General features: G+C 42.7%; 1 protein-coding gene across 1 annotated transcript; it reads left to right on the top strand.

Annotated features, from left to right (window-relative positions):
- The first annotated feature begins 4,073 nt into the window (after positions 1 to 4,073).
- On the top strand, positions 4,074 to 15,082 carry GEMIN4 (gem nuclear organelle associated protein 4). The gene is made up of 3 exons (XM_044284779.1): positions 4,074 to 4,158; positions 4,245 to 4,302; positions 10,518 to 15,082. The coding sequence occupies exons 2-3, from the start codon at positions 4,293 to 4,295 to the stop codon at positions 13,718 to 13,720; spliced, it is 3,213 nt and encodes a 1,070-aa protein (XP_044140714.1). The 5' UTR covers positions 4,074 to 4,158; positions 4,245 to 4,292; the 3' UTR covers positions 13,721 to 15,082.
- The last annotated feature ends 2,075 nt before the right edge of the window (positions 15,083 to 17,157 follow it).

Genomic DNA, 17,157 nt, shown 5'->3' with positions numbered 1-17,157 from the left:
CTCTGGAAGAACCCTGGAGAATTCCCCCAAAGGGGAACATCCTTTCTCAGGGTCCAATCTTTCTTAAGAATCCAGGACTATTCAAGTTATCAGCCGGGATCATGAGCGCAAGGTCATAAATACCCTCAAATGCAGCAGAAAATAAGTCACCTCTGCGATTTATCTTAAAATCTGGAAGAAGTATTGTAGCTGGCTAGGCCAGAACCCTCCTGTAGATTCTGCCCCAAACATTGAGAAAATACTTGATTTTCTTCAAAAGTGATTAGATTTGGGCCTGAGACCAAGTACACTTAGAGTGTAGGTCTCAGCCTTGGGGGCTTGCTTTGATACAGACATAGCCAGTCATAGGTGGATAAGTGTGTTTATAAGAGACACCTCAAGGTTAAGACCATCCTTAACCTCTAGGACGCCTCAATGGGACTTGAACTTGGTCCTGAGAGGACTTACAAAATCACCATTTTCTCCTATTCAGGATATTTCACTTAAACACCTGTCATTAAAAGCGTCCTTCCTAGTAGCCATGACTTCAGCCAGACGATTGGGCGAAATCCAGGCGCTGTCCTGCCGGGAATCATACCTCACTATCTTTCCAGACAAAATAGTATTACGTTTGGATTCTGGTTTATTGCCGAAGGTCATATCTGACTTTCACAGGGATCAGGAAATTGTCCTTCCATCTTTTCCCAGGGATGGTCCATCACACGATCAGTTTCAGCTCCTGGATGTTCGGGATACTATCATACAGTATTTAGCTGCAACAAAGGAATTTAGAAAGGAGGATAATCTTCTTGTTCAATACGCAGGTCCAAACAGGGAAAAAAAGGCATCCAAATCCTCCATTGGACGATGGATTAAATCTACCATTGCCTGTTGCTATGAAAAGTCAGGTCTAAACAGCCCCACAAATATAAAATCCCACTCTACAAGAGCTAGGGCTTCTTCATGGGCAGAAAAGGGGGGTGTCTCCTTAGCCTAAATTTGTAGAGCAGCCACCTGGTCAAGTATAAATACTTTTATCAAACATTACCGCATTAATGTTTCGCCTTCTGCTGATTTGGTCTTCGGTCAGAAGGTTCTGCAAGCAGTTGTCCACTCTATTTAATAATCTGGTAGCTCTCATAGTAGAGCCGTCATGGTGGATGAAATGGAAAAACCGTAATTAGACTTACCGGTAATTCTGTTTCCTTGTGTCCACCATGACGGCCCAGATATCGCCCCCTGAGGATTAAGGAGGGGTTGAGTATGAATTAATACTCAAAAATACAAAAAATAAAAAAAAATAATAATATTTACAGTACAGACCAAAAGTTTGGACACACCTTCTCATTCAAAGAGTTTTCTTTATTTTCATGACTATGAAAATTGTAGATTCACACTGAAGGCATCAGAACTATGAATTAACACATGTTGAATTATATACATAACAAAATAGTGTGAAACAACTGAAAATATGTCATATTCTAGGTTCTTCAAAGTAGCCACCTTTTGCTTTGATTACTGCTTTGCACACTCTTGGCATTCTCTTGTTGAGCTTCAAGAGGTAGTCACCTGAAATGGTTTTCACTTCACAGGTGTGCCCTGTCAGGTTTAATAAGTGGGATTTCTTGCCTAATGGGGTTGGGGCCATCAGTTGCGTTTTGGAGAAGTCAGGGAAATACACAGCTGATAGTCCTACTGAATAGACTGTTAGAATTTGTATTATGGCAAGAAAAAAGCAGCTAAGTAAAGAAAAACCAGGTCAGTCAGTCCGAAAAATTGGGAAAACTTTGAAAGTGTCCCCAAGTGCAGTCACAAAAACCATCAAGCGCTACAAAGAAACTGGCTCACATGCGGACCGCCCCAGGAAAGGAAGACCAGGAGTCACCTCTGCTGCAGAGGATAAGTTCATCCGAGTCACCAGCCTCAGAAATCGCAGGTTAACAGCAGCTCAGATTAGAGACCAGGTCAATGCCACACAGAGTTCTAGCAGCAGACACATCTCTAGAACAACTGTTAAGAGGAGACTGTGTGAATCAGGCCTTCATGGTAGAATATCTGCTAGGAAACCACTGCTAAGGACAGGCAACAAGCAGAAGAGACTTGTTTGGGCTAAAGAACACAAGGAATAGACATTAGACCAGTGGAAATCTGTGCTTTCGTCTGATGAGTCCAAATTTGAGATCTTTGGTTCCAACCACCGTGTCTTTGTGCGACGCAGAAAAGGTGAACGGATGGACTCTACATGCCTGGTTCCCACCGTGAAGCATGGAGGAGGTGTGATGGTGTGGGGGTGCTTTGCTGGTGACACTGTTGGGGATTTATTCAAAATTGAAGGCATACTGAACTAGCATGGCTACCACAGCATCTTGCAGCGGCATGCTATTCCATCCGGTTTGCGTTTAAGTTGGACCATCATTTATTTTTCAACAGGACAATGACCCCAAACACACCTCCAGGCTGTGTAAGGGCTATTTGACCATGAAGGAGAGTGATGGGGTGCTGCGCCAGATGACCTGGCCTCCACAGTCACCGTACCTGAACCCAATCAAGATGGTTTGGGGTGAGCTTGACCACAGAGTGAAGGTAAAAGGGCCAACAAGTGCTAAGCATCTCTGGGAACTCCTTCAAGACTGTTGGAAGACCATTTCAGGTGACTACCTCTTGAAGCTCATCAAGAGAATGCCAAGAGTGTGCAAAGCAGTAATCAAAGCAAAAGGTGGCTACTTTGAAGAACCTAGAATATGACATATTTTCAGTTGTTTCACACTTTTTTGTTATGTATATAATTCCACATGTGTTAATTCATAGTTTTGATGCCTTCAGTGTGAATCTACAATTTTCATAGTCATGAAAATAAAGAAAACTCTTTGAATGAGAAGGTGTGTCCAAACTTTTGGTCTGTACTCTACATGAGATGTGGAATCGAAAATAAATAACATGTCGCAGATTTTCAAATCGGCACGGCAGGTCAATTACCATGTGTAAGAAATTCACAAAAGTCTGCATGAGATGTGGCAAGTGTCATTCTTTTTCAGGTACTGTAGCACGGAAATGTATGCACATGAACGACCGTGATCTGCATCGTGTGCAGCTACCCTAATGCTAGGATGGCCAATCTGCTGCTCTCCAGCTGTTGTAAAACTACAACTCCCAGCATGCCCATAGCAGGGCATGGTGGGAGTTGTAGTCTTACAGCAGCTGGAGAGCCGCAGGTTGGCCATGCCTGCCCTAATGTATCACATACTTGCCACAGCACCCTGACCCATGGCCAAGCATCCTCAACCACCCCAAATAGTAGTAAAATAAATGATCTCCTTCCTCTTTTTCCAGATCAGTTATTGCCGTTTGTCCTCAGCCCCCTAATGCAACCATGTTAGATACACTCTGTAGGCCTGCAATGATCTTTCCACTACCTACCAAAAACTACTAGGGAGTAGGGAATCCTCTATTCCAGGGATCAGCAACCTTCTGCACTCCAGCGGGTGTGAAACTACAACTCCCAGCATGCAAACATGCTCGGCTATTCTTCTAACTCCCACAGAAGAGAATGAAGAATTCTGGGAGTTGTAGTTACTTAACAGCTGGAGTGCCTGGTGTTGCTGATCCTTGCTCTATTATGTAACGAAAAATAATAATAAAAAAGGCCTTCTGTGCACCCGAGAGGGGCTAATGCTCAGAGAAAACCTGCTTCTTATGTGTAAAACTTTGCATCATCAAATGACAGATTTCCTGTCAGTTCCCGCTGCTTATAAGGGGGGTATTTTCTAACATTCAGGGATGGACGCTTGCCGCCAAAATGATTAACAAAAAAAAAAAAAAGCTTCCAACGTCAGACGTCGTTTCTGAGCGTCCTGCAGAGCGAAATACAACTGTAGCTCCGCCTCCCGTTACCCTGACAACGCCGCTGTACAGTACAGGCGCAAGCGTGACCGCGCCCCCTGCTGGTAAAATTGACCTCCGCAACGTCGCGTTCCAATGACGAGAAACCAATACTTCTGAAGTCTTCAGACCTGGAGCCATTTTGGAGGTGATACTCCGTTAGCTAAGCGTAATGATGTCTTCGGTAATATGTCTGCTTGGAAGTCCCATAGCTGTGATAAAATGAAGCCGTTTTAGAAGTGATTGCCCTGCTGCTTGTAGAGGGAGTTCTGTCATAGGACGTTGCATGCTCAGGCTGCGGTTCGTGACTAGACAAGTAATATCGTTATAGAATGACGGCTTTAGTTGTCTTGTGACCACATTCTTACTTGTTTGCTTGTTTGTAGGTTGTGCTGGAGGTATGCCATAAGGATTTATAACCCATCAGTAATACAATGGAAGTGGGTAAGTACATGCTGTATGTAATGCACCCATACATCCTAGCAGATACATACCAGTGCTGCCACATTGGTGACAACTTCTGACCACAGTTACACTTTCTCGAAAAAGTCTCTAGTTTTACGTAAATAAATGTTAATAATTGTATAGTGCAAAGCTGTACTACTTTATAATATGCTTTAAGCCCCCATTTCCAATATCCATACCTCCCAACTTTTGAAAAAAAGGAAGAGGGACATTATGTGCCCCCTCACAGTAGCGATGCCCAGATATGCTCCCCCTCACAGTAGCGATGCCCAGGTAGGTGCCCCCTCACAGTAGCGATTCCCAGGTAGGTGCCCCCTCACAGTAGCGATTCCCAGGTAGGTGCCCCCTCACAGTAGCGATTCCCAGGTAGGTGCCCCCTCACAGTAGCGATTCCCAGGTAGGTGCCCCCTCACAGTAGCGATTCCCAGGTAGGTGCCCCCTCACAGTAGCGATGCCCAGGTAGGTGCCCCCTCACAGTAGCGATGCCCAGGTATGCGAAGAATGATGGAGCAGGGAGCTCTCTACCTCATCATTACAGGCAATTGTCTCTGCCTCCTATGGAAGCAGGGAGAGCTGCCAGAAAGCGGAACACACCTAATCCGGGACTGTCCCGCCGGATCAGGGATGGTTGGGAGGTATGAATATCTGTGATTGCTGAATTAAAACATTTTACATATAAAGGCTGAAATCCTATCCTGATCATCTGATAGGTGTATGTTAGGCACATGTCCTCTCACCAGAGAGAGCTGTCATAGTTGGACATGACTCCTTCATGCCCAGCAATGGATGTTATCCATTCACACAGGATATCAGTCACTGATGTAGCGAAAACGTGACTATATCAATGCTGGTGACACAGCTACTATGATTGGAGTCCCTGCAGTGTAACTCGGCTGGATTTTAAAGGGTTTCATTTGGTTTTATTATATTGATAACCTATTCTAAGGATAGGTCATCAGTATCAGATCAGTGGGGGTCGGACATTAGAAACCCCCACCATTTTGTAGGGACTGCTGCATTCGTACGAGCATTGCGTCTTCTTCAGTGTTTACCTGTGTGCTGTCTAAATTGTAGCGGTGGGGCAGTGTAATTATAGCTTTTCAGCCCATTCACTTGAATGAGAGGGCAAGCTGTAATTATCTTCACCGCCGCTACAGTCTAGACAGCGTGCAGGTAAACCTTGAACCGTTGAAGAGGACACAGCCCTTGGTCGTGGCCCCTTTAAATAGCTAACCGAAAGGTTGAACTCCCACCGTTTGTTATTGATGACCTATCCTGTGGATAAGTCATCAATATCATGAAACCTGGCTATGGACACCTTTGGGGGGATTTTTTTTTAATTATTGCATTCTACTCATTTTTGGCTTAAAATATATATATTTTTTTCAGTTGGGCTTTATTAAACTTTTCCAGCAGTTCTTATAGTACAGGTGTTAATTAACAGTATATCTGCAGACTGTCAGTTTCTATTTACCTGCGTCCCATCATTTAGCAGAGAGCCAGCTCAGTCTGTAGTCCTGTTCTCTGAACTTTTGACAGCTCATAAATACTCATTACAGCTCAATTCTTGTCTCTGATAAGAATATGGCTTAACTAAGTGTTTATGGGCTTCATGAAATCACAGATGCAGGATTCACATGAGCCTTCAGATGACGGGATTCAATTTAAGCATAGAACCCTGGTGCTCTGCAGAGTACACCATTATACTGGGAAAGTGACTTAAAGCGAACCTGTCACCAAAAAACGGATACTAAACTGTTAATAGTACCTTACAGTGCTGCAGAGTAGTTTCCTAATGCACTCTTTGATTGTTTAGCCGCATGTAGCCTCCTGGAGAAATCGTTGTTTTATTCAGCCACTGCCCCCTGCTTCAAGTCAGGTTTGAAGTCAAGGGGGCAGTCGCCTAGGTGTCTCCAATCCTGCTCTCCCCGCCTCCCGCCGCCTTTATTGACACGCCGGATTTCAGTGCCGGGACCGCGCTCCCAGCCCGCATGCGCAGTAAAGGGCTGCTGTAGCGCGATCCCGGCTCCGGCTCGTACACTCAGCCGGCTTCAGTTTCTACTGCGCATGCACCCGGCATCTTCTGTAACTGCGCTAGTATGTAAGGGGGCTGGCGGGCGCATGCACGGTAGAAACTGGAGTCGGCTGAGTGTACGAGCTGAAGCCAGGATCGCGCTACAGCTGCCCTTTACTGCACATGCGGGCTGGGAGCGCGGTCCCGGCACTGCGAGGAGAGCAGCATTCGAGACACCTAGGCGACTGCCCCCTTGACTTCAAACCTGACTTGAAGCACGGGGCAGCAGCTGAAAAAAACAATGATTTCTCCTGGAGGCTACATGCGGCTTAACAATCGAAGAGTGCATTAGGAAACTACTCTATAGCACTGTAAGGTACTATTAACAGTTTAGTATCCGTTTTTTTTGGTGACAGGTTCGCTTTAAAATGTTTAATAAAGACCAATTGAAAAAATGATTTTGGTAGAATGCAATAATAAAAAATTGCCCTGAAATTGTCCATATCTTTTTAAAAAGTTCCCTATGGCTGCCATAGGTTTGAGGCATGGCCTTATAGATTGCTTGTTAGTATATCACTGACAAGCAACAATGCTTTGGAAAACTATGTGTGGAATTCATTAAGACCGGTCTTAATCTGAAATACGCTGACATAGGATGTGACAAATTTATTAAGAGGTGCATACATCTTAATAGATTTAGTGCATCATTGGCAATTCCATTTACCACAGAATGAAATCTATGGTAGATATGAGCTGCCATAGACCATTGGGCTACTTTCACACTCGCGTTTTGTGCGTATCCGTCATGGACTTGCATTTACAGTATGGAAACCCTCCCAGCAATTGTACACAACCCCCCCCCCCGCCTGTGATACAATGTACAAAATACAATGGGCATTGTCTGTGACGCAATCAACAAGTAAAATTGGCATTGACTGTGACACAATTAACAAAATAAAATGGGCTTTGCTTGTGATACAATTACCAAACACAATTAACTTAATGATGTAGAGGGAGAAACACAACTGGATCGCACATCCACAATGCTATGCTTTGATTTAACTCGCATCTCAGCGCTATAATAATGTGTTCAGCCCCCCATACTACATGCTGTACAAGAGGCATTAGTGTACATTTTGATCAAAAGGCATAAGCCCACTCACCACGCCAAGGTCGCTTCTTTGAGTGGGACCTACTCTGAAAAAGGCGCAGTGACGAGGTGGTGCTGTCCTAGTAGGCGGCGGGACCCAGGGGTCAAACAGCACCTCTGCTGTCTGATTATGCCACCCATGGCACTCGGTCCCACCAACCCACCAGCACAGCGCCACAAAAACAAAGGCCACCACGCAGTACTGCACTATGTGAACAGTTGTCTAACACAACATGTCCACCACTATCAGGAGCTACAGGTCAATGACCACTATATGCAGACCTGTGTGATTAAAGCCACCTGTGCCGAATGGGAGGAGTGCTGATGCCAGTAATAAAGAAGAAAATACTCAAATAATGATGCAGGGGGAGAAACGGAACTGGATCGCACATCCACAATGCTATGCTTTGATCTAACTCGCTTCTCAGCGCTATAATAATGTGTACAGCCCCCCATACTACATGCTGTACAAGAGGCATTAGTGTACATTTTGATCAAAAGGCATAAGCCCACTCGCCACGCCAAGGTCGTCTCTTTGAGTGGGACCTACTCTTAAAAAGGCGCAGTGACGAGGTGGCGCTGCCCTAGTAGGCGGCGGGACCCAGGGGTCAAACAGCACCTCTGCTGTCTGATTATGCTACCCATGGCACTGGGTCCCACCACCCCACCAGCACAGCGCCACAAAAACAATGTACACTAATGCCTCTTGTATGGCATGAAGTATAGGGGCTGTACACTTTAATATTGCGCTGAGAAGCGAGTTAGATCAAAGCATAGCATTGTGGATGTGCGATCCAATTCTGTTTCTCCCCCTTCATCATTATTTGAGTCTTTTCTTCTTTATTACTGGTATAAGCACTCCTCTCATTTGGCATAGTGGTGGACATGTGTTAGACAACTGTTCACATGGTGCAGTACTGTGTGGTGGCCTTTGTTTTTGTGGCGCTGTGCTGGTGGGTTGGTGGGACCCAGTGCCATGCTTGGCATAATCAGACAGCAGAGGTGCTGTTTGACCCCTGGGTCCCGCCGCCTACTAGGGCAGCGCCACCTCGTCACTGCACGGTTGCTGCCCCTTTTTCAGAGTAGGTCCCACTCAAAGAGGCGACCTTGGCGTGGTGAGTGGGCTTATGCCTTTTGATCAAAATGTACACTAATGCCTCTTATACAGCTTGTAGTATGGGGAGCTGTGCACTTTAATAATGCGCTGAGAAGCGAGTTAGATCAAAGCATAGCATTGTGGATGTGCGATCCAGTTCTGTTTCTCCCCCTGCATCACAATTAACTTAATCACTCACAGGCAGAAAACACACATTTTTCCCAAAACACAGAAAACACCTCAAAACCCCACATATCCCCCTAAATTATACATCCCTGGATAGCTCTGATCTAGGCGAACAACATATCCAAAAATCACCCAGATCCGATCAGGGGTTCCCGAATTCCACGGAAGTCACATTCTATCTTCTCCTTCCAGAATGTACATGGGCCATAATCCTGAGGCAAGAGCCTGGCAAACGGGCCCCTCCAAAACACAGTGGCGAAGGTTACTTTCGCCACACATCTCTCCCTCCCAGGGAAGACTTTTGCCACAGATCCGTTTGGATTATCTTTAACATAGCCAAGACAGATCCGTCTTGAACACTATTGAAAGTCAATGGAGGACGGATCCATTTTCTATTGTGTCAGTGAAGACGGATCCGTCCCCATTGACTTACATTGTGTGCCAGGACGGATCCTTTTGGCTCAGTTTCATCAGACGGACACCAAAATGCTGCAAGCAGCGTTTTGGTATCCGTCTCCAAAGCAGAATAGAGACTGAACTGATGCAAACTGATGCATTCTGAGCGGATCCATTTCCATTCAGAATGCATTAGAATGTAAACTGATCCGTTTTGGACCGCTTGTGAGAGGCCTGAACGGATTTCACAAACGGAAAGCCAAAACGCGAGTGTGAAAGTCATGGGAGGCATCTCCCGCTAAACCCAACTATGTATTACAAAGCATTATTATCATTTTTATAGTTGAAGGCTATGTATACCTTCAGAGGCAATTTTTGTTTGATTGCATATTTTCAATTGGCCATTTATGAAAAATATTGAGCCCATTCTGTCACAAAGGCTTAACTGTTTTTCAAACTGTGTGTCTGGCACTTTCACTTTGTGCCATCATCTATAAACCCTTATCTCTAAACTACTAAGAGGTCATGAACACTTATTTAAGCCACATTTTTATCAGTAAGATAAGAACTGAGCTATGGGTGTTTATAATGTCAGAGAAAAGGAGCCCGACGACTCCCTAACTGACGGGAAAAGAGAGAAAACCCAGAGACCTGTACTAGAGCATCTCAACTCTGTACAGAAAAAAGGACTTCATATTTTTAATACAAATAATTAATACCATAATAAAATAATAAATTATTAATAAATACCAATTGAAAAAAAAAGAAAAGATTTTTAGCTCAAATGAGTACAATAATCAAAAAAATTGCCCCCAAAGGTGTACATAGCCTTTAAGTAAACAGAAAACAGAGAGCACTGCTAATGCACAAAATGGGCCACTTTAGAGCTATTTTTCTAACAGAAATGTACAATTTCAGTGATTAAAGTATATTATAAGAATGGTCACTGTCCCTGCACATTACAAAAACAATGACAGTTACACTTTAAACAATTCACAGTTAACGTTAATTTTATTTTATTTTTTCAGTTTGCTTCTGTGTTCATTAGGAACCTAGAGTTCAGAACTGAAGTGCTCTATGTAAAACAGTACTTGCCTCTGATTGGCCAAGGGTCACCTGATTTTCTTCAACAAATTATAATATCCATGTCGGTTTTAACAGCTTTGTAGGGTTTTCAGTCTCCTGGGCTAGCCTCTAATTAAGGATCAGCAAGCTGCTAAACAGGTTCTTGTATTATATTTTTCTATTGCGTGTAATTTCCAACAGCTATGTACAGTTAATGAAAACAGTAAAATCTATTTTTGGAAAGTAAAACATTTATTCTGACGTTATAATATGTTTCTTCTGTGTAGGAAGCTGGAACATATGTGAACAAACAGTGGTTCTTCAAGGAGCTCTACTGTTAGCAGAAAAACTCACCTTACAGAAAACATTGCTGAAGCTCACAAAGGCTGAATGGCCTCTTGTGGAGAAGACAATCATAAATGCTTTACAAGAAATCAGCTCAGGTACCTGGTCACAAAGCCTTGAATGGAGAAGGAAAGTCATTGCAATATTTTGGGCCAAAGTACTCTCATGTCAAGCGCAACTCTCCTTAGATGGAGACTTTGATATTGACAGGAGATGGAAAGAGGACGTGTTCTTTCCTGTGGAAAACATGATCCCAAAAATGAACCACACTCTTTTGTTTGAAGTACTCAAGGCCGCAAAAGCAGCAGATATATTTGCAGAACTTCTCTTGGCCCTGCCAGCAGATTTTTGGGTAAGCGAAGCGTCTTTGTTGTTGAACCATATTTGTGATGACACTTCCATAGCGGATGTGACTTTTTTCCTTGATGTGTGGTGGGAGATCATGAAAAATAGTAGAAATCGGAAGGATGAGATTATTGAAACCTTTTCAGCTGTTGCGTGCCAGTACTTGCCTAAGACTAAGGATGAAATTGGCCAAAGCTCTAAAAGATTTAAGCCGGATCCTGAGCAATGCTTACCTGCAGCTGATAACATTCTTGCTGTGTTTTTAGAAGGGCTTCATAAACTCAGGCCAAGCATCAATACCAGCAAACTGAAGTGCTACACTATAGCAAACTTAGCAGACATGTTGTGCTCGTCTGCTTTTCTAGATAAAGAGTCAGGCGATCTTCCTATAAGACTGTATTTGGAGAAGCTAGTCGCTGTTCTTTGTTTTTGTAACGCAACAGTGAAGGATGATAATCTCCAAAAAAGCCTCCCAGAAATGATTCAGGAAGCAGAGAGGATTGTGCAGAGTGGCAACAGTGCTTCCAGATTTAGGTTATTAGGAGGCGCCCAACACTTTGGCTTAAAATGTCTAAAAGACCTGCTGTTTCATTGGGGGGAAGAGCTGCACAATTACATGAATAACTGCGAAAAGCTTTCCTATGAATGTTTTCGGATGAATGGTAGTCTTGCATCGTTACAAAAGAATTTGGTTGCCTTAGAGCCAAGTGAGACTTTTTCTGAAGAGCAAAAAGGGAACGCTTTAGAACTGGCAAACTGCATTTCTAGCCTCCTTGAGAAAACCTCCAATGTTCAGATAACGTGCAAGATGAATGATGTGGACATGATGGCTACTGTTGCCAAAAATATAATTGACTCTAAAATGTGCCGCTATAAAGAAATATGTTCTGAGTACGCATCTGAAATAGCCTGGGCCTTCTCCAGTGACTGGCTAAATTGTCTTAAAAGAAATAAACAGAGTTTTCAGGAGCCAGACCTCATCTTAAAATTGTTGGAAACTGTCAGTAAAGCCACATACGAGCAGAACAATCAAAGTATCACGGAGATTCAGAAATCTACAGCTGTCATTTTAGACTTGTTTTCTGAGCTTTCACTTGCTCAGATGGATGAATTGCTGATGAGAGCCCTAAATACATGGGGTGAAAAAGGTCTGTCTCACTGCATGTCTGCATTTACAGATAATTTCCAGGAAGAGCTCAACATGACGTTCAATCAAATTTCACAAAATGTGACAGACTATAACAATGTTTCAAGAGTGGCGAGACTGGCCCTCCTGTATCCGGAGTATGTCATAAGCAAAGCATGCCACTTTGCCGTTTCAAATCTTGGTGCTCATGTATTTCTAGCAAAAATATTGACTTCACTTCCTGCTTTAAGCTTTAGGGGCGCTAATAATGCAGATACATCAGGCTCATTATTATCTCGCTGCTTGATGGAGACATGCTGGGGCAAACTGTCCTCTGATAAAGAAGAAAATCAGTTTTTATACTTGCTGTGTTACCTAATGAATCCTTCTGAAACCACAGGTCAAGGTGTTTCCCTACTACGGCCAGCAGAAGTAGTGAGGACATTTGTCCTTCCCTATATACTTGATGAATGTGTTCATGTGGAGTTATGCTTGAATATTCTTCATAAAGCACTAAATGTTGAGAACCCACTAGATGTGTCGGATAAGCATTGGGTTCTTTCTTGCTCACCATTCCCTCTCATTATGTCACTTAGTAAACTGCTCAATAGCTTCAGTAGGTGCTGGCAACAATCTTATAAACCATATTGCCTTACACTTGGATCCAAGGAGTTGATAGTTGAAATTCTCACACAGCTCTGCCCACTGATATTGCCAGAAGCTGAAACTAGCCCAGAAACGTGGGGCAAGTCACTCTTTTGGCTGCACAGGAAAATGGAGCATTTAGATTGGGTTGTACGCTTGAGGCTAAAGCCCCTATTTGGCGAGCACTTTAAAAATGAAGCCCCAGCTTCCTTGTTTTCAGTTTGCAAACTCTCTGAGAATGACTGGACAGCACTTGATCTACCAGAGTATGGTCCCGGTACAGGGCTTATGGCTTGGGTGGAATGCTGTTGTATTTCAGGAGAAATGAAAGAGCTAATGCTTTCAATCCTTTGTGTCAACATGGAAGACCCAGATGAGGTTAATCTTTTCAGCAAAGGATTTTTAGTAGCCATGGTACAAGTCCTGCCATGGTGCAGCTCAACAGAATGCAAGCTTCTTTCTCAGGTTGTGATGTGTCTTTTGAAAAGACAACTTCTCCATGTACCATATTCTCTGGAGTATGTAGAGTATATGCCTCTTTTGAATCTTCGTCCATTTGCCTATGTTCTTCAGTTCTCTGTTCTATTACTCAGAGGTTTCCAGCTCCTCTGTAGCTCGAGCTGTTCCAGCTGGCTTACCTTTGATGGTCAGACGCATATTGCAAGACTTTATAGTGTCTGTGTATCTGACATGCTGGATGGCGTTAAAGAGCAGCTGGTAGAATACAGTCTTCAAATGCAGAAAGTTGAAAAAGAATCGGACTGTGTACAGGAGGTCCTATTTATCTACAGTCAGGTATTCTGCCATGTCCTCCACATAATTGCAATGATGCCAGAAAATACATGTGAACCTCTCTTCTTCTTGTCACTAGAAATTCTCTCCCTGTACGAAAGCCTGAGGGCAAATGACACTTCCAAAAACCGATTGCTCAGGTTGGCTAATGAAAGACATTTCCTGAAGTCCATTATCGAGAACGTGAGCAATGAAAGCCATCGAGCTACACTAATGCTGAAAATTAACAAGCTGTAAAGAAAGACCTGTGTGGTCCTATACAGCATTTATAAAAGGTGTCCAGTTTGAATCAAATTGTATTGTTTATTATCTGCTCTCAAAATATTAGCCCTGCTGTATATGCACTGTATATCGGACTCTTAAAGGATCACTGAGTTTTCATAAAACTTTTGACTTGGTCATAGAGACATAAAGGTTTTGATCAGCTGGGGTCTGAGTGCTGAAGACTTCACAGAGGCGAGAGAAGCGCACGCATACTATGTGCTCTCTCCTCACTGCAGGGAACAGAATCGAGATGGACCCTTAGATTTTCTATTGAATCCATCTAGCTTCCTCTCCTGCAGTGAGCATAGAAAGCACAATATGCTAGTGCTTCTCTCTCCTCCTTCTAGCAATCTCTGGGGGTCTCTTCACACCCCCCACCAGTCAAAACCTTTTATATGTCTCTGACATATCAAGAGTTTCATGAAACCTCAGTGACCCTTTAAACTAGTACTCAGCAATATCTTTGGCATAGAAACGCCCCAAAGCTGTACACATTTTAGGGCTCTTCTTGGAGGTGAAATGGAAATAACCACAGTAAGTGCTGGCCAGGGGAGGCAGAGTTGTGGAAATTGCAGGGGCGCAGCTGCCTAAAGCACAGCAAGCTACACTTTCCTTAATGGGGTTATCCGATATCTAAAATGTGCCCCCAATGCTTGGGCCCCTCGTATGGTGCTCTAGCTCTGGAACCCTGCACAGATGTCGCTGCATCTCTCCATTCCTTGGATCAAAACTTCTGGTGATGGGGTAAGAAGCCAATAGCGGGCCAGTGACCAGCCTCAAGGGAGCTTGTTCCCGTCATGGCCTCCTTTTGGCTGCTCCACACCATCACCGGATGGGGCCTAGGCATTGGGTGGGATATTTTAGATATTGGATAACCCCTTTAACTCCGAAACTGATGTCTCTGTAAGTCCTTCCGCCTCTGGCCGGCATTTGCATTTTTTTCCCCATCTCGGCTATGATAGGCTGACTTGGGACATCCCCTTTAACATACATTCAGAATTTGACGGTCTGAAAATTGGAATGATAAAATGTCATCACCCAAAATGATTATTTTTTATTTTTTTTTATAACTCTGCCGGTAACAGAAATTAAAGTGTGTTGTTTTTTTTTTTTTGTTTTTTTTTGCATGGCTACAGAAGAAATAGTAATTTAATAAAAGCCATGAGTGAAGCAAAATTATGTTTTTTTTTTAAGCCAAATTCTTTGAGAAGACATAGTAGTTAGTCGCTTTGCCCAATGTTATTCCTGAATTACTTCTAGTTCATAGCTTTTAATCCAGTGTTAATATCGGGCTCAATAAAAGGCTGTTAACCTGTTACTTCATATGACGTTTGAGCAGGAGTTCATTAAATGTTCATACATTTCTTTACGTCTCGGTTCATTTTTGTTTCAAATGCTTTTGAGGTTGATCTTGTTTGAGTCCTGTTCCAATTTACCTCAGGGCGGAAGGATGGATTTTGAATGGTCCAGCGGTACAAACCCGATGTGTGACAAGGCAGCCTGATGCCTCACATGGCATCGAGACCTGCCTTCTACGGGTGCCCAGGAGATCCAGCCTCAGGCTGCGTCTCCTAAGCAACCTGTTAGTGTAATACACTAACAGGCAATGCATTACAATACAGATGTATTGTAATGCATTGCAGAGAGGATTAGACCCCGAAAAGTTGAAGTCCCAGAGTGGACCAGAAGGTTTAAAAAGTGTTTTCAATTAAAGAAAAGTTTCAAGTTAAAAAAATAAAAAGGAAACTCCTCTTTCCCCTGATTTTATAATAAAAATTGAAAAAACACACACATTAGGTATAACCGTGTCTGTAATGACCGGCTCTATAAACATATCACATGATCCACCCCTTCCGATAGACACCATAAAAATTGTATTTATTTTTTTTAAATAAAAACTGTGTCAAAAAAGACATTTTGTCACCTTATATCACTAAAAGAGCAACACCAAGCAATCAAAAAGGCGTGTGTCCGCAATAATAGTACCAATCTAACCATCACCTCATCCCGCAAAAAATGAGCCCCTATATATAGGACAATTGCCCCCAAAAAAAGATGGCTCTCAGACTATGGAGACACTAAATCATGATATTCTTTGTTTCAAAAAATGCTTTTATTGTGTTTTAAATGTAAAAAAAAATAAAGTATACATATTGGGTATCTCCGCCTTCTCTATAAAATATCACATTTAACCGCTCAGGTGAACAACATAAAAAAAAAAAGAAAAAAAAAAAGGTCAAAAAGCCATTTTGTCAGCTTACATCACAAAGTGTAATAGCAAGCGATCAAAAAGTCATATGCACCTCAAAGTAGTGCCAATCAAACAGTCATCTCATTCCACAAAAATGATACCCTACCTAAGACAATCGCCCAAAAAATAAAAAAAACTATGGCTTTCAGACTTTGGAGACACTAAAACCAGATTTTTTTTGTTTCAAAAATATTATTGTGTAAAACTTCAAAATAAAAAAAGTATACATGTTGGGTAATGCCACGTCTGTAACGACCTGCCCTATAAAAATATCACATGACCTAAATTATAAAACTGTCAAAAAAGCCATCTTTTTGTCACCTCACAAAAAGTGTAATGCCAAGCGATCAAAAAGTCATATGCACCCTAAAATAGTACCAATCAAACCGTCATCTCATGCTGAAAAAAATGAGCGTCACTGCCACACGCAGGATAGGAGCGTAACCGGGCCATGGACACCGAAGCATGAGGGGCTAAGTATTTGCTGAAAGCGATTTAATATCGCTACTTTCATTTTGCTTGGTTGTTTTATTGCACCAGGAAGCGACTTGTACATTTGAAATTGCCTGGCCACTACTACAATTTGTGGATAGATCTGTCCCCTGATGATTTGGCTGAGTGCCATTGAAACGCGTTGGGCTGACTTTAAGTACTTTGTGTGTATATACCCTTGGTGTGTGCCTTTTCCCTGACGAAGCTGGGCAGTCATCGCCACTGCTACTAAGGGACACCCAGAGACATACAGTGAGGGTTCTAATCTGAGTGATATAGGGGAAGAGACCCTGCATCTGTCTCCCTCTTGATTTATATTCCTAATTTTCTAACTCTACCTCATAGCATCTGTATACATCCTACATTTGCCTATACCTTCACTATCTGGTAGTGCGTGATTACTGATACATGCATGTTTTAATTTGGCAATTATCTATGGGCCTATTATTTTATGATTGACTATTAAAAGTTTAATATTTTAAAGTAACCCCACAATTTCATGTTAGATTTCCAATGTTTATGGGTGCCATAATTCGATAAATTATTAACTGGTGTTGACTCCGGTTATGTGAACATTTTGAAAAAAATGAGCCCCTACATAAGACAGTCGCCCCAAAAAAATATAATATGGCTTTTAGAATATGGAGACACAAAAAATATTTTTTTT

The sequence above is a fragment of the Bufo gargarizans genome, chromosome 3 (assembly GCF_014858855.1).
Source record: "Bufo gargarizans isolate SCDJY-AF-19 chromosome 3, ASM1485885v1, whole genome shotgun sequence".
NCBI classification, from domain to species: Eukaryota; Metazoa; Chordata; class Amphibia; order Anura; family Bufonidae; genus Bufo; species Bufo gargarizans.
Note: the sequence above shows the minus strand (reverse complement) of the source record. Positions and strands in the feature narration are given on the sequence as shown.